The 18,871-nt window shown below is 47.0% G+C and overlaps 1 protein-coding gene across 1 annotated transcript in view; it reads right to left on the reverse strand.

The window, feature by feature from the left end:
- LOC131744369 (ATP-binding cassette sub-family C member 11-like) overlaps positions 1-18,871 on the reverse strand; it is a 43,960-nt gene that overhangs the window by 15,071 nt on the left and 10,018 nt on the right. The window contains 12 exon segments of the mRNA XM_067018367.1: positions 329-570; positions 4,221-4,369; positions 7,286-7,444; positions 9,562-9,610; positions 9,695-9,829; positions 11,678-11,851; positions 11,853-11,888; positions 13,528-13,600; positions 13,968-14,046; positions 14,607-14,636; positions 16,997-17,114; positions 18,669-18,811. Coding sequence (XP_066874468.1) covers positions 329-570; positions 4,221-4,369; positions 7,286-7,444; positions 9,562-9,610; positions 9,695-9,829; positions 11,678-11,851; positions 11,853-11,888; positions 13,528-13,600; positions 13,968-14,046; positions 14,607-14,636; positions 16,997-17,114; positions 18,669-18,767 — 1,343 coding nt within the window. The 5' untranslated portion in view covers positions 18,768-18,811.

Here is an 18,871-nt window from a genome sequence, read left to right on the forward strand (position 1 = left end):
CATCGAGAATGGGAGTGAGTGACCTGGGCCATCTGCCTCTGGGACCCTCCAATTCTAAGTTGGTCCTAGACTCATACCCCAAGTCACAAACCTCATTCACAAGCGAAAATAACCCACTCACTTAAAATAAACGAGGCAAGGGCTTCCCTGGTGGCACAGTGGTTGGGAATCTGCCTGCCGATGCAGGGAACACGGGTTCGTGCCCCGGTCCGGGAAGATCCCACATGCCACGGAGCAGCTGGGCCCGTGAGCCATGGCCGCTGAGCCTGCGCGTCCGGAGCCTGTGCTCCGCAACGGGAGAGGCCACGGCAGTGAGAGGCCCGCATACCGCAAAAAAATATAAATAAATAAATAAAAATAAACAAGGCAAACAATGAGTATTACTCCCATCAACAGGACAGAGGGAGACACCACACTGACAATCATCAGCATTGTGGTCACTACCAAAATCAGGAGCAGGGACTGTTCAGCCACAGTGGGCAAGAATTGGCCCAGCTCATGCAAGTCCCCTGCAACGCAGTTCAGGAGTCGGCCTGTTGGGGTTGTGTCAAAGAAACACATGGGGCAGCGGGGCACTGCAAGGACAAAAGCAACCCAGGTCATGAGGCTGGCTGCAGGCCATGCTTGGGGCTTAATGAAATGCCAGGTACCCTCAGGCTGTGAAGAGGTACAGGATGCAGCCTAAAGGGTATTCAGGGAAGGCAACATAGAGCAGTGGTTAAAAGCAGGGGCTCCGGAGTCAATTTGTCTGGACTTCAGGGCTGCCCCACTCTTCCACCTACTACTGTGGGACTGTGGGCAAGTTACTTAACCTCTCTGAGTCTCAGTGTCCTCATTTGTAAAATGGGGATAACAATGCTTCAGAGTTGTGATGACGATTGCACAACTCTGCAAATATACTAAAATATACGATTTAAAAGGGTATATTATTGGGCTTACCTGGTGGTGCAGTGGTTAATAATCTGCCCCCCAATGCAGGGGACTAGGGTTCGAGCCCTGGTCCGGGAAGATCTCACATGCTGCAGGGCAACTAAGCCCGTGCACCACAACTACTGAGCCTGTGTGCCACAACTACTGAAGCCCACGTGCCTAGAGCCCATGCTCTGCAACAAGAGAAGACACTGCAACAAGAAGCCCGCACACCGCAACCAAGATTGGCCGCCACTTGCCATGACTAGAGAAAGCCCGTGCCCAGCACTGAAGACCCAACTCAGCCAAAAATAAAATAAATAAATTTAAAAAAATAATAAAAGGGGATATTATTGTATATTATATATTATATTATTGTATATTTAAAATATACAAGTTAGAAGGATAAATTTCATGGTATGTGAATTATATCCTGATAAAACTATTATTTTAAAAAGGAAGGAAAGAGTGGGAGGGAGCGAGACGCAAGAGGGAAGAGATATTGGGATATATATATATGTGTATAGCTGATTCACTTTGTTATAAAGCAGAAACTAACACACCACTGTAAAACAATTATACTCCAATAAAGATGTTTTAAAAAATAAATAAATAAAAGCAAAAAAATAAATAAAAAGGAAGGAAACGATAGTACATTAAAAGTCCTCAGAACAATACCTGCTTCCTGGTATTGCTATTAATACTAACTCTTACATTTCTTTTCAACTCTTACTCTTACTTTTTTCTCAGTAAAAAAACGGGACCATTTCACTCAGTATCACCAAAAATTAGTAGCAGCCATTCCACTGCAATTGCATAAGATGGAATCTTGGGTAGATTTTAACCACGACTGCCCCTTCTTGAAGGTGGCATCCCAACTTGACCTCTAAAAGCAGTGGATGTGAGGTCCTGACTATTAATAAATTATAATTATTTGAGTCATGAAGTGTCCCTTACTTAGAGTAGCCCTCATGGCAAACACCTGGATCCTGCTGACCAAGTATAGTTCATTTGCCGTCTAAGGTGGGGAGCAGCAAACTTCAGAGGGGCCGACTGTGAGCTTCCTTGTTTTCTTTCCCTGCCTCTAAATTGTCTTTAATTTTATCTCCAGAATCTTTTGTTAAATACATGAGCTAACTAAAGCAAAAAGAATCGTCACAATCACTGTGACAAATCAAAGACTAAAACTATTACCCTCTCTAGGATGCTGAGCACTCGTGGGGAACGGGGTGCAGGGAGAAGGGCTCAGGAGCAGGACTCAGCTCAGCTGTGGCATGAAAGGAGTCTTTGTGACAGCCCACTCTCACGAGGGATTAGAAGAAAATGGTGGGGACACAGGGACAGGGGCTCTGGTTGCCTCCTTAAGTATCAAAATAATCTGGTTCTGGTTTTGTTTTGCAGTGTGTTGATTTTGCAGTTGAGCCAATTTTTTCAGAGATTTGCCCTTTACTTGTGATTATTTAAAACTACAAAGGCAAATTTAAAATCAATAAAGCCATAAAAGGATGAGAAAAAGGAAAATGTTTTAAATATGAAATGTATTTTCTAATTAAAAAACTTGAACATTTCTTAAAATTAAAATACAGAATATCTCTTTGAGGCCTGGGCACTAGATATTTCTAGAATCTGGGAATGCGGAGTCAGAAACTTAGAGACCAGCTAGCCGGTGTCACCACCACAGGCCAGGTGGTGAAGAGTGCCAGGCCTTGGGTAGAATTTCCCCTCTCCTGCCTTCTGGCTCCACCAAGCCAGTTGCTTTATCTGAGATGTGGGGAAATGCCCTGGCCTCACCCTCGTAAAATTAAAACACAATTTGCATTCAATCTACAAGGAATGATGGGTGGCCTCCTTGCCTCCCGAGATCCCTCTGAGAAGCCCTCTCTCTACAGCTCTGAGCTCCAGCCTTCCTGAACTCCATGCAGCTCCCTGGAAATGCTCTGCTTCTCCTCGCCTCTTAATCTTGAACTGGCGAAATCCCATTCATCCTCAGGTCTTAGCATAGAGGCCACTTCCTCCAAGAAGCCTTCTTGGACTCCTACCTTCCTTCCACCACCGCCAAGCTGGGGTTAGGTGCATCATGTTCTTATGGCCCTGTGTGCCCCACCCCATGGGTAACTCTGCACACCATATTACAACAGCCTATTTTCTTGTCCCTCCCCCGCCTTAGACTATAAGGCCATGATGACCCAAACCATACTTGCATTGTTCATTTACCATTGTAAACCCAATTGCCAACCCCAGAGCCTGGCACATAGTAATATTTGATAAGTGAGAGAGAAAAAGGATATTTCCAAGAGGTAGTGAAATACTATAGACAATTTGGTATTCTAACCATAACACCCATTCTAACCATAACACTTGTGGTGTTTCCGTTTTCTCATACGTAAGACGAGGCTAAAATACCCACTTCAAAGGGAACTTAAGGAAATTATAAGCAACCCTTTATTTGACAGTGCTCAGGCAACGGAGGCCAGCATTGGTAGTTGAGGGTTGACCCTCCAGCAAGGGACACTAAACTTTTACAATCATGCTTCCACTGGTAGGAGAGTTTCAATGCACCTATCTCATTCTCTGGCCTGCTCCCACCCAGCTAGTGACCCAGTGTACACTTACAACTATATGACATTACATTCTCCAAACCATGGAGACAGCAAAAAAGATCAGTGATTGTCAGGTGTCTGGGGGAAGGGAGGGGGAGGGATGACTAGGTAGAGCAAAGGGGATTTTTAGGGCAGTGAAACTATTCTGTATGATACTTAATGGTAGACACATGCCAGTATACATTTGTCAAAACCCATAGAATGTACAACACCAAGAGTGAACCTTAATGTAAACTATGGACTTTAGTTGATAATAATAATGTATCAACTTTGACTCATCAATTTTAACAGATGTCCCCCATTAAAGCAAGATATCAATAATAGGAGAGGGCTTCCCTGGTGGCGCAGTGGTTGAGAATCCGCCTGCCGATGCAGGGGACACGGGTTCGTGCCCCAATCCGGGAAGATCCCACATGCCGCAGAGCAGCTGGGCCTGTGAGCCATGGCCGCTGAGGCTGCGCGTCCGGAGCCTGTGCTCCGCAATGGGAGAAGCCACAACAGTGAGAGGCCCGCGTACCACAAAATATTAATAATAATAATAATAATAGGAGAAACTGAGGATGTGGTGTGGGATAAAAGAGAACTCTGTACTTTCTGCTCAATTTTTCTGTAGACCAAAAACTGCTCAAAAAAAAAATAAAGTCTAGTAATTAAAAAAAAAAAAGTTGAGCAAGGTCAGGGCTCAGCCTTTGGCCACGCCAGTGCCCAAGCCCATACCTTGTTGAAGAGCTTGTTGTGCAATGCTGTGGGTGCCTTCCTCATGACCTTGGTGAAAGCCGCTGAGGTGCAGATGCCCATGCAGACTGCGAACAGGGCGCTGAGGCCATACACCAGTTGGTAAAAGGCAATAAGAGAGTCTTCTGTAGCTAATCAGATGACTTGTGGCTGGGGGGCCCTAAATAGCTTCAGGATTGGGGCTGGTCACCAGAAAGACCAAGCCATGAGTCCAAGCTTGGAACTTTCAGCTCTTCCCCCATCCTCTGGGAAGTGGGGAGAGCCTGGAAATTGAGTTAATAATCGATCATGCCTGCATGTTGAAACCACCATAAAAATCCCTAAAGCACGGGGCTCAGAGAGCTTCCAGGTTGGTGAACACATCCATGTGCCAGAAGCTCCTGCACTTTGGACCCTTCTGGACCCCACCCTATGTACATTTTCATCTGGCTGTGCATCTGTATCCTTTATTATATCCCTGATTTTAAAAACTGGTTAAAATATTTTCCTAAGTTCTGTGAGCCATTCTAGCAAATTATCAAACCCAAAGAGGCAGTCATGGGAATCCCCAATTTATAGCTGATTTATCAGAAGTACAGAAAGTCAGACTTGTGATTTGGCACCTGAAATGGGAGCAGTCTTGTGGAACTGAGCCCTTAACCTGTGGGGTCTGTGCTAACTCCAGGTAAGTAGTGTCAGAATTGAATTGAATTCAATTCAATTCAAGCTAGTACACCCAGCTAGTGTCCAGAGAGTTGGAGAACTGGTTGATGTTGGGAAAAACCTGCACAGTGGGTATCAGAAACATTGTGTGTGGATAGAGGAAAACTGTGAGTTTTCTTTTTTAGAGGGTCAGACCATCTCAGTTCAGGGTGAAATTCAGCAGGGAGAAAATCCTTCTTCCTGGGGCTACATAAGACTCAGTAGCTGGTAGAAGGTGAAACTATACATTACAACCTTCCTGTTCAGTGCTGTTGCTTTTCCCTTCTTCTTCCCCACTGCCCTGCCCTGGACTAAGCCCTCATTGTCTATCCCCTGGACCACTACAACAGCAGTTTCCCTGACTCTAGCTCTTGCCTCCACTCCATCTCCCACTCCACCCTGATTGCTCTAAACTCAACCCCACCACCTTTAGGACTTCTATTCATCGCTCTCTCCATGCATCTTTGTCCCAAGGCAGCCTGCTGTCTAATGTGGCCTCTTTTCTTCTGTCAGGGTAGAAAATGGCTTGATAAATTACTTCATTCTGTGGTATTAGAAATCTGTGCTAGATGATCATCCAGCATCACCTCTGCCCCCTTCCACACTCTCCACTGCAATTCAGGGGAGAGCTTGGGAACTTGGTTTGCCAGACTCCTTGCCAGCATGGTCTGAGGTTAGATTCCGCCAAGGAGAGGCACTCACAGGAAATCTTAAGGTTCAAAGAGAAGAAGCCATCACACGCTGGTGGCAACTGTGGACAGGCACATGGGACATGGAGTTCGGCCAGGTTTGCAGGCAACCTTCCAAGAATCAGCCCCCTCAGTGCTGCCTGCTTCCGAGACCACTGAAGTCTCCTTCCCCTCTCTCCTCCAGCCCTTCCAATGGCTGTGTAGCCTCCAATTTGTGTATTAAATCTTTGGAAGCTCTAAATATTTCAAGTGGCTCCTGCTTTCCTGACCAAAGTCTGTCTGACACATGACTCAAAAGTTAACCAAATAGAGCATTTGAAAAACATGGCCTGGATTCAAAGCACAGAGTTCAAGGCACCTTCACGTCTCAGGGCAGCCTGCTTATCCTCTCTAAGCACTGTTTCTGCAAATATAAAATGCGGACAGTGATACCTACCTCAGAATGAGCTGGGAATGTTAATGAATTAACATGGCACATAATGGCTGAGAGCCGCAGAACCCTCAACATGGAACAGCTCTGTGCAAACTCCTGCGCTAAAAGACTTGACCAAATTCTAGCATGTCTTCTAGAGGCTAAGGCATGTTCCTTGGAGGATCCCAGCTCACCCCACCTTCATTAAAATGCCTCTGCCAGGAAAACTTACTGTTTCTTCCAGCCTGGACCTGATGACAGGCCCCTGATCTCCCTTCCTCAGAGCACTTACTAAGAAGGGCTCACACTTGTGACTATGTATCTCCTGCAACTCAGAAGCATCTCTCTTAAGGACCCGAGAACCATTCCTTTGAAATGTAATCATCAGAAAGGACAGAGCCTCTGTCTCCCAGTCTCTGTGGGAGGATAGACAGCTTGTTGGCTACAAACACAGCTGGGCTAATCACATTGACACTCACCAGCCTTTTGTACTTTTTCACTTCTCTGACCCAACTGAGCCCCTGCTTTCCCTCCTCCCTCATTCTCCCTTTAAAAAGCCCAGATCACCTCTGTGCAAACCAGACTGGAGCTCAGCTATTTCCCCGCTGTCAGGAGCGACAGATAAAACCTATTTTCCCTTCTCTAACTAAAGTCTGGCCATGTCCATCTTGGGCATAGCCTCCCAGCCCCCCAACGGGGAGTACAGAAGCTTATTTTATTTTATTTTTTATTTATTTTTTAAAAATTTTTATTTATTTGCGGTACGCGGGCCTCTCACTGTTGTGGCCTCTCCCATTGCAGAGCACAGGCTCCAGACACGCAGGCTCAGAGGCCATGGCTCACAGGCCCAGCCGCTCTGCGGCCTGTGGGATCTTCCCGGACTGGGGCACGAACCTGTGTCCCCTGCATCGGCAGGCGGACTCTCAACCACTGCGCCACCAGGGAAGCCCAGAGAAGCTTATTTTAAATAACGCAGAGCAAGACGACAAACAGCTGCCAAAAGAAAGTCACTCAGGCAGACTGTAAAGCAATCTTGGGGAGCTGTTTGGGGACAGAAATCTCTTGGGTTTGTCCCTATGGGACTGCATAGGTGACCACTCGCTCTGTGAACACAGGAGGCCAGACCAGGAGGGAGCTCCAGAGTTCTGGCTCCCAGAGTTTCCCTCTAGAGCTCCTTTCATCAACACTGCAAAGGCAGGCACTGGGCTTGCCATGGGCTTCCCTAACCCGTGCCCACAGGGGCCCAAGGAATAAGAAGCCCCCCACTCCACCCAAGCCCACAGAAATGCACCCCACCTCCACCATGGCACTCACTCCTGAACCCTGCTCCAGGCAATAGCTCAGTCACCACAAGTTGAACATTGTGAAGAAGTCCGTCATCACCAGGAGGAGGAAAACCATGGCAGAGACCAGGTAACCTGGGGAGGGAGAGAAAGGTGACACACAGGTGCCAAAAGAAGGTGCACAGCCATCCCAGGCACTTGGATCTCCCTCAGACACCTTAGAGGACTGGGAAGAACTGTGCTCCAAGGTTAGAAAGCCCTGGGTTCAAATCCTGGCTCCACCACTTACAAGCTATGAGAGCCTGGGCGAGGGATCAAATGTCACTGACATTCCACTCCCCTACGTATAAGATGGTGATGGTAGACCTGCCAGCCTCATATGAGGGGTTGCTCTGAAGATGGTATGATGCTCTACTTCAGGGACTCTTTTTCCACCTTCTCCTTCTGTGTGAGCTGATTTTCTAGCACTGGATCAGAGAAAAGAAGAAGGAAACAGTATGCCTCCCAATCTCCTGTATCTCCTTCCCGGGTCAAGAGGAGTCCTTGCAAAGCCTTCTGTTCTGGTTGCCACCCAGTGCCCCACCCAAGTCTGACTCTAACCAGCAGGGTTTCCAGGTTTGCCCACGCTCCAAAGTCTGTAAAGGGGGTCCATCGACAGCCATTCAATAAACCCTGGAGGGCCTGCAGTTCCCAAGGGCTTGATGGCTTGAGAGAGACAGCAGGAGAGAATGAAGAAAGCAGTGACCTAGGACTAGAAAACCTGGGTTCCAGAATTATCATCATGATACTGTACAACTTCAAGCAAATCACTTAACCCCTCTGTTTCCTCATCTGACAACTGGCGGGCTTATAGATGATTGCTAAGATGATTTGTAGCAATACACTTCTGAGACAACTCCTCAAAAAACAGTTGTGACACCAGCCCAAGCAGACTCTTGGCCTACAGCAGGGCAGAGAGACCAGGTGCCTAGAGATATCAGTAGATGTTGCCAATGACAACCTCAACAATAACAGGAGACAGCACTGCAGGGGGACATCTGTTGTTTCTGCCTGATGCTCTCCCTTCTTCGAATAGCAACAGCACACTTCTCCCTGGAGAAGAGGGCTCTCTTTGTGGAATTTTAACCTTGAGGGAAATTATACTAGATGGAAAACGTTTGGAGTAGGTTTTCTTCAAAAGGATTCTGTACGTGTTCCTGCTACTTTAGACCCCAGAGTTGCTGAGGCCTGGTTCTTCAACTTTTCCTTTCATTCTGTGATCTACACCCTTTTCTGCCAATAAATTATTTTTCTGCCCAAATTGGTTTCTGATCTGTGCAGCTGAAGACTCTACTGGTGACAGAAACCTACAATCTGCCAGGCACTGTCCTGAGACCTTCCCTATACCTGACCTCTTCCAACCTCCACTACGACCCTGTAATGTAAGCACTATTACCTCTACTTTTGCCAGTGAGGGTTCAGAGAGTTTAACTTGCTTGGCCAAGGTCACACAGCTTTGTGAGCAGCAGAGCTGGAATTTAAATCTAGAACTTGTCTAGAAAGAAAGACTTTCTCTTCTGCTAACTTGTCTCAGAAAAGAGCAAGGCCATGAGCTTCTGGATGCTTAGGACTGGGCCCAATACATTTCTAACTTCCAATACCTTTGCTCTCAAAAAAAATGTGTAGGGGCTTCCCTGGTGGCGCAGTGGTTGAGAGTCCGCCTGCTGATGCAGGGGACACGGGTTCGTGCCCCAGTCCGGCAAGATCCCACATGCCGCGGAGCGGTTGGGCCCGTGAGCCATGGCCACTGAGCCTGCACATCCGGAGCCCGTGCTCCGCAACAGGAGAGGCCACAACAGTGAGAGGCCTGAGTACCGTAAAAAAAAAAAAAAATTAAAAAATTAAAAATAAAGTGTGTAATGAATTAATGGCCCGGATGCCTTGCAAAGTTTTAAATTTAAGCCACTTGAGGTCAAAGCTATCCTCATCCTGCCTCTGCCTCTGCACACGCTCAGCTGTTTCCCCACCAACACGCACTTCCTGGATGCTTCTGGCCTCCTGACCAGCACAGTTCATGCCCCACAGCCCTCAAATACTTGGATCTGTAGCCTGTATGTGCGATGTCTGGGACCCCATTCAATGAGTGACATGGCCTGGTCTCTCATCCAGGAGGAAATGCCAGGGCCTCTGGAAGATGCAGGCAGGCAGAGGTTCTCACTCTGTTCCCCAGCACTTTTACCAGCATTTTCATTGAGAAGCTCTTCTGGCCTGACCTTCCACCTGTAGCTCTTCTGCTGCCTTTGCTATGCCCTGAAACACACCCTGGGGAGAAAACACAAGCTGTGGATGCAGGGGGTGGTCCTCCCCATTGGGTCAGGAGTGAGATCGGGGTGGGATGGAAATCACCTGTATGGCTTCTCCATGCATCTTCTGGATGAGCTGGGCATATCGCCCCTTCTTCTGTATTAACTCACTGTGAATTCCTTTTTCACAGATTTTCCCGTCTTCTAACAAAATGATCTGGTCACAAAACTCTAAATACTGAAGACTCAGAAGAAATAAGGTCTTCAGTAAGTATACAAAAAGCTATTCAGGGCCTTCCCTGGTGGCGCAGTGGTTAAGAATCCGCCTGCCAATGCAGGGAACATGGGTTCAACCCCTGGTCCAGGAAGATCCCACATGCTGCAGAGCAACTAAGCCCATGGCCACAACTACTGAGCCTGCGTTCTAGAGCCCATGCATCACAGCAAGAGAAGCCACCACAATAAGAAGCCCGCGCATCGCAACGAACAGTAGCCCCCCTCGCCGCAACTAGAGAAAGCCCACGTGCAGCAACGAAGACCCAACACAGCCAGAAATAAATTAAATAAATAATTTTTTTTAAAAAAAGCTATTCAACTTCACTATTCAAAAGGAAAATGTAAATTTAAATCATGACAAGATATTTTATGCCACCTGTTTGGCAAAAACTTAAACACTGGACAACCCCAGGTGTAGGTAATAGCTGGGGTAAGTGCCTTATAAAGTTCGGGGTGGGGGAGGGGCTGTAGACTGATACATCTACTTTGCAAAACAATTTGACAATATCTAGTAAAGTTAAAGATTTTTGAAGAATTATGAACCAATAATTCTACTCCTAAAACACTACCCTAAAAAAGGCCCTCTCAAACATGTGTGTAAAAACACATGTAGAAGCATGTACGTTGAAGCATTTCTTGTAAACATGAAAAATGGGAAACAACCTAAATGTCCATCCTGGAGAAATAAATTGTGGAATATTCAGATATTGGAAAACAATGCAAGTGAGAATGAAATAAAATTCCATGTATTCACATGGAAGTTCTTAAAAATATAAAGTTGAGTAGAAAAGCAAATTACTGAAGGGCACAGAAAGGAAAATGTCAATTATATAAAGTTTTTAAATATGCAAAAGGACACTTGCTCACATCTGGAGATTCATATGTATGTTGTAAAAATGTGAAGACATACAGGGGAACAATGGACAGCCGAGTGAGTGGGGCAGGAAGGAGGGAAGGGAGTGTAATTGAGGACCATCAAAGTCGGACTGTGTCATCTGGGTGGTAGATACATGGGCTTTCATTAGATTATTTTCTAACCTGTTTTTATGTCTTAAATATTTTATACCAAAAAATAGTAAAGCCAGGGCTTCCCTGGTGGCGCAGTGGTTAAGAGTCTGCCTGCCGTTGCAGGGGACACAGGTTCGAGCCCTGGTCTGGGAGGATCCCACATGCCGCGGAGCAACTGGGCCCGTGAGCCACAACTACTGAGCCTGCGTGTGTGGAGCCTGTGCTCCGCAACGAGAGGCCGCGACAGTGAGAGGCGAGCGCACCGCGATGAAGAGTGGCCCCCGCTTGCCGCAACTGGAGAAAAGCCCTCGCACAGAAATGAAGACCCAACACAGCCAAAAATAAATAAATAATTTTTTTTTTTTAAATAGTAAAACCAAAATAGAAGACAAGGGAGAAATAATAATAGGGTCTTAAGGCCAAAACCAGGTATGAACATATCTAGGGAAAAGGACCCGTGAGAGGCAGCACCCAGCACAGCCACTGCATCTTGATGGAAGAATGTGAGACTTGGGGAATTCTTCTCTCCGGAAGTTTTTTTTCTTTTTTTCTGTAACTTCAAAAGCACTGGCCACCCGTCCAATTTTGAAAATGAAGAAGACCTTAAAATTTGGTTTCAATTTCTACCAGCCTATCTTCTCCATGTGGAAAGCAGAGGAAATCAAGTTCTCCCTGACCTCGGGGTGTGTCTGAGATGAAGGGGTAGCTTCTGGGAGGCTGTTATTGATCACACTGAGCTGGCAGGGGCTCGAGGAGCTACGTTATCAGCCAATCACGGCCAGAGCCCCGGGAGGGTGGCCACCTGCAGCTGGTGGGTCGCCAGGACGACGGTCTTCCCCCTGAGCGCCTTGTTAACGCACTCCTCAAAGTCGTGCTTCCCCACGTGGGTGTCCACGGCCGACAGGGGGTCGTCCAGCAGGTAGATCTCACGGTTCACGTTGACGGCTCTGGCCAGGCTGATCCTCTGCTTCTGCCCCTCCCGCCCCCGAGAGGTTGAGGCCCCGTTCCCCGATCTGCGGACAGGCAGCCAAAGGCACTGTGTCTAGATTGTGACCCAGCCAGGTGTGCTCCCACCAGCCAGGGGGGGAAGGTGGAGAGACTGAGCCCCCTCAATGCACACTCCTGGACACCTAATGATTTGGCACCCCTGGCATTTAAAAGATATTTTTCAAAATCTGCTTAGTAGGGGATGAGAAAACTGATTTTCAGTTAGCTAAAATTTGTAATTCATGATTAGATACAATTTTTCCAAATCAGTCAGCTTCTCAGAAAGCGTATTAAACTTTTAACAATTTAGTTTGTAAAGTAAATCATTTATTCCCAAGAAACAGCACCTTCTTACATCTTATCCATGTTTTAAATCTCCGTTGACTGCAGCCATCAACTGGGCGGACCCCTGGCCTGGGTTTGGGGTATTGCCCAAGACCGCTTGCACCATAGCTGCGGCGGTGGGCAGGCTCTGCTGTGGCTGCCCTGGGAAGGGCCACCTTCCATGACACCCGTCATGTCAGGTGTCGAGGGTTCAAACCAGAATCACTGGGCAGAATGTCTGGGGTCCCCTAGCAGACTGGCACCCCAGGCAGCTACTGTCCAGCACATCCCTCAGCCAAGCTCTGAAGACGAGGCAGCCAAGGTCTAAGTCGTACCCCTGCTCCACCATGAACTCTGGAGAGTCTGTAGAGAAGAAGCCCAGTTTAAAGAACAGCAGGGTGGCCTGGCCTGTTGTCACTGCTCCGCCTCCAGTTCACCATGTGACCATAGAGAAGCTGCTTGACCTGGGCAAGGCTCAGTTTCCCTACTCACTCAGCAAAGACTGAATAAATGCCTGCTGTGTTCCTCTAATGAGAGCGTAACACCTACACTATGCCAGGCACAATTCAAAGCATGTATCAACTCACTTGAACCTCACATCATCCTGATGAGCTCAGTGCTATTATGGATGCATTTTACAGACCAGACCTGGTTCTTCCTACTGAAAAGATGACCCTGAACAAGACAGTTGAGCTCTCTGCCCGCCAGGGTGAACACGCCGATCCTTAAAGAAAGGATAATAAAAGATCTGACCTCCTAGGATTATCTGAGGCTTAACTAAGACAATACATTAGAGTTGCTAGAATAGTACCTTGAATGCAGTAAGATAATCTATCTATTATTAGATAACAAAATCAAGACAACAATATTGCTTTCATCTTACGGAGGTCTTATGTGGAATAAAGGTGACTACAGATGTGCAAGATGGAGAGTTATCAGGACAATGCAGCAGTCAGAACTGACACTGCCGTGGTGGGGCCACGGTTGCCATTCCCACTGTCAAAGGAAGTGCTGCCAGAGAGGAGCAGGGCAGTGGGTGGGGCAAAGGTGGACGACGGGAAGCTTCTTATCTTCACAGGGTCTCCACTCTTACTTCAGAAGGAGAAGTTGGAGGTCAGCTCCCACCCTTGTGGGGCAAGATAGCCTCTTTGTCAGCTCCCAAGGTCAGATGAGCCCCAACTTCCCTCCCTTGGTGTGGGAGCAGAGCCAGCTAGGGCTGCTTTGGTAAGGAAGAGCCGGGGTCCCTCCTCTACCTACCCAGGGAGGCAGGCTGGGGACCCCAGAACACCATGACAGAGGCTCTGTCACAACAGGGCTGGGGGACGCTCGCCTCCCGCTCACCTCCGTCAGGTCTCCGAAGGGCCGAATTCCCAGGTCGTGGATCAGGGGGCAGCAGTGGAGCACCTGGAGGTACCTGCGAAGGACAGGGAGCTAATCTAGCCTTCCCAAGTTTGGAAGGGAAAGGCTTGCGTTCCATGCTGAGAAATTTGGCCTTGGTCCTCCATTTAATGGTAAACCACAGGAGGCTTTTTTTCCTTTCCTTCCCCCCTTCATTTCTTTTAATCCAGCACATGCGCTTGGTAAATATTTGAACAGAGACGTTTTATGAAAGGCCACACACCAGAGGCAGCTACTGCAAGTATCTAATCTATTTTTCAAACTTCCAATCAACAGTATAAGGTTTTGTCAATTAGTATCATAGAGGGTAGAAATGAAATTTAGTGTTAAGAGATATGCTGGCTTGGCTAAAATTGTTGTAGAGGAACTCTCTGCTTTTATACGAAAGTAATATGATAGCAAGTTCAGTAACTTGAACCCCGAGCAATGGTACTTCACGCTTGCTCTCAAAGTGATACTGGGCTAGAAAGAACGTAATTCTTCTACTTTTAATCCTCCACTAATTCACACTTGAAGGACCGTACTTCTCTGAAATTCACAGATTCAACAAATTCTTATCTTAAATTGATACAGAATTAGCTTTAAAATCAATTTTCACTTTATATCTGTAGGTATAGTTCATCATGTCTCTTGAAATGAATTTTGATGCTTTAAAATCTGTTTGTTCTCTGTTATGCTGAAGTTTGTTTCAAACAATAGAGATTTTCATCATATGAGGCATAATATCGTATGGGGAGTAAACAGCAGTGTGGTTCATTAGTGATTTTGTAATCACTTCTTTTCTTTAGATTTATGTTCCTTCGTTCTTTAAATCCCAGCTGATTTCTATTCATATGCTTAAAAATCACTTTGTGAAATGTAATACTTTTTTTAAAAAAATTGTCATTCTTGTAAATTTTGCTTTTCTTAGATTTATGGACCCACAGTATGAAAACTGGGAAGTTTTACAAATTTAAACTACAATGATAATAATGCTCTCTTAGATTTGCATATACCTACCTGTTTTCAAGTTTCTTTCACACAGTTTATCACATTCTGTTCTCCAGAAAAATCTACAAGAAGGACATGTTAAAAGTTTCCATTTGTGTACTGGAAAGAACAATGCATTTGGAGTCAAAAGACGAGTTCTGGGGCTTCCCTGGGGGCGCAGTGGTTGAGAGTCCGCCTGCCGATGCAGGGGACATGGGTTCGTGCCGCGGAGCGCTGGGCCCGTGAGCCATGGCCGCTGGGCCTGCGCGTCCGGAGCGTGTGCTCCACAACGGGAGAGACCACAGCAGTGAAAGGCCCGCGTAACGCAAAAAAAAAAGAAAAAAAAAAAAAAAAAAAAGACGAGTTCTATCTCTAAATAAGTTGCGTATTCAACAAAAAAAAAGGAAGGAAAGGTGAAAAGCGAGTCTCCCTCGCATCTTTGACCCTTAGTTGCTTTCCTCGGAATCAGTCACTAATAGAGTTCCCTATGCACATATTCAGAAATAGTCTACTGATATAGGTATACGTGCAGCAGATATAGGTTTATACTGTTTTAATGACACTACAGTATTCCATTATATGGATGCACCATAAATTGTTTAACCAGTGTCCTAATGCTGGACATTTGGGTTGTTTCTAATCTTTTACTATCCTAATTCGATGTGAACATTCTTGTACATGGGTCTTGGTGTTCATGGGTGACATAATCTATGCATTAAATATCTAGCTGTGGATTTTCTGAGTCAAAAGTTGGTGCTTTTTTTTTTTTTTTTGCGGTACGCGGGCCTCTCACTGCCGTGGCCTCTCCCGTTGCAGAGCACAGGCTACGGATGCGCAGGCTCAGAGGCCATGGCTCACAGGCCCAGCCGCTCCGCAGCATGTGGGATCTTCCTGGACCGGGGCACGAACCCGTGTGCCCTGCATCGGCAGGCGGACTCTCAACCATTGCGCCACTGGGGAAGCCCGCATTTTTATTTTTGACAGATATTTCAAAACTGCTCTATGAGTCATATCAGTCTGAAAGCCGAGCAGCGACAAGATGAGAGCTGTCTTTTAGGACAGCTGTCCTGGCGTCGGTGCACAGAGAGGAACAGAGAGGGCAAAGGCTAGAGACAGGGACCCAAGGGCAAGGGCAGTGGGCACAGTTTAAGCAGGAGGTCACAGCCCAGAACTGGCCGTGGAGATGGAGAAGAGAAGGGAAATACAAGAGGTTTGTATGAGGTTGAGTCATCCAGGGTTGCTGACCAATTAGATGTGGAAGGTATCAGAGGCAGAGGCGTCAGGCTCCTTGGGATGCACAGTTCAGTGACGCCCTTAAGTCTAACTGGGAATTTGAGAAGAGAAGCAGGCGGGCTGGGGGCTGGGTTAGCAGGGTGCTCATGAGTTGGCATTGGACCTGATGTTGAGGCGCCCACAGAACAACTGGCTGGAGATGACCAATTTATACACCCACATATCTGTGCCCCTCAGCACTGTTACAAGGGGCAGATTGCAAAATCAAGCAAACAGTCGAAGGAGGCCAGAGTCCAGCAGAGTTGGAAGCACAGCTGCAGCAACCAGGGCACTTTTCCTGGATCCTCCACTGACTAGACTTCACTCACGATTTCCAAGCGCATGTCTCAAGCAGGTCCACGCCAGGACCCTGGGAGGGAGAGGCCGCAAAAGGCAAGGAGGGGTGTGGGTGGGAGGTGGGCGGCCCAATGGGCTGTGAATCCAAACTCTTTCCCTCTATGTTGCACAACCTCATCACCCCTTGTGTTTTACCTTTTGACTTAGGGGTTAGGAATTAATTAACCCAGTTTTAAAGTAACATACTATCACACAGGACTCTCCAGAGACACTGGCCTCCTTCTCAGTCCCTGGACACATACATCACTGTGTTCCTTCCACCGCAAGGCCGGGCCTTTGCACGTGCTGTCCCCTCTGCCCAGGTCATCCTTCCCTCACGCTTGCCTAGTAACTTCTTGTTCATCCTCCAGGTCTCAGCTTCAGTATCACTCGGAACCCATCACACTGTCGCTGTTCCCTTGTCCCTCACGCCCCATATTTCTTCACAGCACCTTCCTCCAACAGCTGTAATCACATGTTTATCTTCGAGCCTACGAGCTTACTGTCATTCTTCCCAACCTGAGGTTGGTGACGGGCAAGGATCCTGTCTGTCTCACTCACTGTTATCCCCCCACCGTCTTGGCACAGTGCCTGGCACGTGCAGGTGCTCAATGAATCCTTGTTGAATGAATGAATGAATGAATGAATGAATGAATGAAGGTGCTGGCTGTGCTTCCCTGATGGGCCTCAGGCTTCTCAGGAGGTGTTTGGCTGTGGTGGGTGACAGGATGGTGTTGGGACATGATTATGCAGCCTTTGGGAGGGGTCCAGGTGTGAGGGTCTGAGGATCACTGCCCTGGAGGGTACCAGCCCTCAGCTCCCCTTCAGGACTCACTTTGGCTTCCGACAGAAGGGAATCGTGGTTCTCCAGGCAGCATTGTACTTCCCATCTCTGGTGCCTCGGGCTCCCTCACCTGCTGGCTCCAGGGGCTGTCTTCAAGAGTGAAAGTTTTCTTGGGAAAGAAAAAACAAAAGCACATCCGTTTCAGACTTCACAAATACCTCCTGAGGGAGTGAGGGACCAGCCACCCAAGGAGGGTGGGTCTTTCCACATCCGGCCTTCTAGAGAACGGCTGCCAGAGTCAGATAGAGAAAGACAAATACTGTATGATCTCACTTATATGTAGAATAAAAAAAACACCTACCCAACCAACAGCAAAACAAAAAGCCTGATTGCTGGGCGCCAGAGTTGGGGGGTGGGGCAGGGAGGATAGGCCAAATGGGTGAAGGTGGTCAAAAGTACAAACATCCATTGTAAGTCATGGGGATGTGATACACAGCGGGGTGACTATAGTTAATAACACTGCCTTGCACTTTTGAAAGCTGCTAAGAGAGTAGATCTTAAAATTCCTCACAAGAAAAAAAAAAAAAACTGGAACTATGTGTGGTGATGGATATTGTGGTGATCCTTTCATAATATATACAAACAGCAAATCATTACGTTGTACCTCTGAAACTAATATGATGTTTTATGCCAATTATATCTCAATAAAAATAAATAAATAAAAGAAAGCTTGCCAGGCAGGGAATGAGCACTGGGCTGAGAGTCAGGACAACCAGGTCCCAGCTCTGGCTCTGCTCCACATCGGCTGGGTGATTGGGGGGTGTCACTTCACCTTCCTGGGCTTTTTTTTTTTTTTTTTTTTGAGGTACGCGGGCCTCTCACTGTTGTGGCCTCTCCCGCTGCGGAGCACAGGCTCCGGACGCGCAGGCTCAGCGGCCATGGCTCACGGGCCCAGCCGCTCCGCGGCACGTGGGATCCTCCCGGACCGGGGCACGAACCCGTGTCCCCTGCATCGGCAGGCGGACTCTCAGCCACTGCACCACCAGGGAAGCCCCCTCCCTGGGCTTTTATCTGTCGATAAACACTGTAGACAAGAAGAAAGGGCGCTATTTTAAGTCATCCACAGAATGCAAGACCAAGTCACCCTCTGAGGGTAAACTACTAAAAAAAAATCAAGAGGTAAAACAGTAAATCTGAAGACATTACTTGTTACCCTTTTGATAAAGTGGGAAACAACTAAAATGAAAAAGATAGATCATTTCTAGGACTTCATATAGAGTAAATGACACTCTCTTGAAAGCACAGCAAGGGATCTATGGGAAGAGATGCACAACAGTGGTTACTTCAGGCAGGGAGAGTTAGGAAATGGGATGGGTGGATGACAGTAGCTGGATGTGATTGTTAGGGTAGGAGCTGGTGAGTTGGTGATGGGTTTATTGGTGCTTATTATATTATTATAGGTAAATACATAGATAAGTAGGTGTGTGTTAGAGAGACAGACAGAGAGATAGAGAGGGATAGTGGGAGAGAGATGTATGAGCCATGAATGTGTATCATGACCAAGGATTATGATTCATCTAATTGTGGAAGCCTGAGTTCCATTAAAAAAAATAATCAAAGTTGAATAAATATGGAACAAAATTCTTTGACCTAGTTTATGACCATTGAACATATCCTGTCAACTCAGTTTCCTGGTGTTTTGATGCAAAGGAGATCTACTTACATAGCTAAATCCTGAAACCATGTCATCATCTACATCCAAGCCGAGATTCACAAGGTCACCAGAAGACCTGGGGACCCAGTATATCTTCCTTCTGGTCATTTTCAGGTGTCCTGCCAATTCTTTGTTTCCCAGAATCAGGGAATCTGAAAAGGCAACAGGTAGGAGCAGATTAGACAGAGCCCTAAGCAGCCAGGAGAGGCGGG

This window comes from Kogia breviceps, chromosome 18 (assembly GCF_026419965.1).
Source record: "Kogia breviceps isolate mKogBre1 chromosome 18, mKogBre1 haplotype 1, whole genome shotgun sequence".
NCBI lineage: Eukaryota > Metazoa > Chordata > Mammalia > Artiodactyla > Physeteridae > Kogia > Kogia breviceps.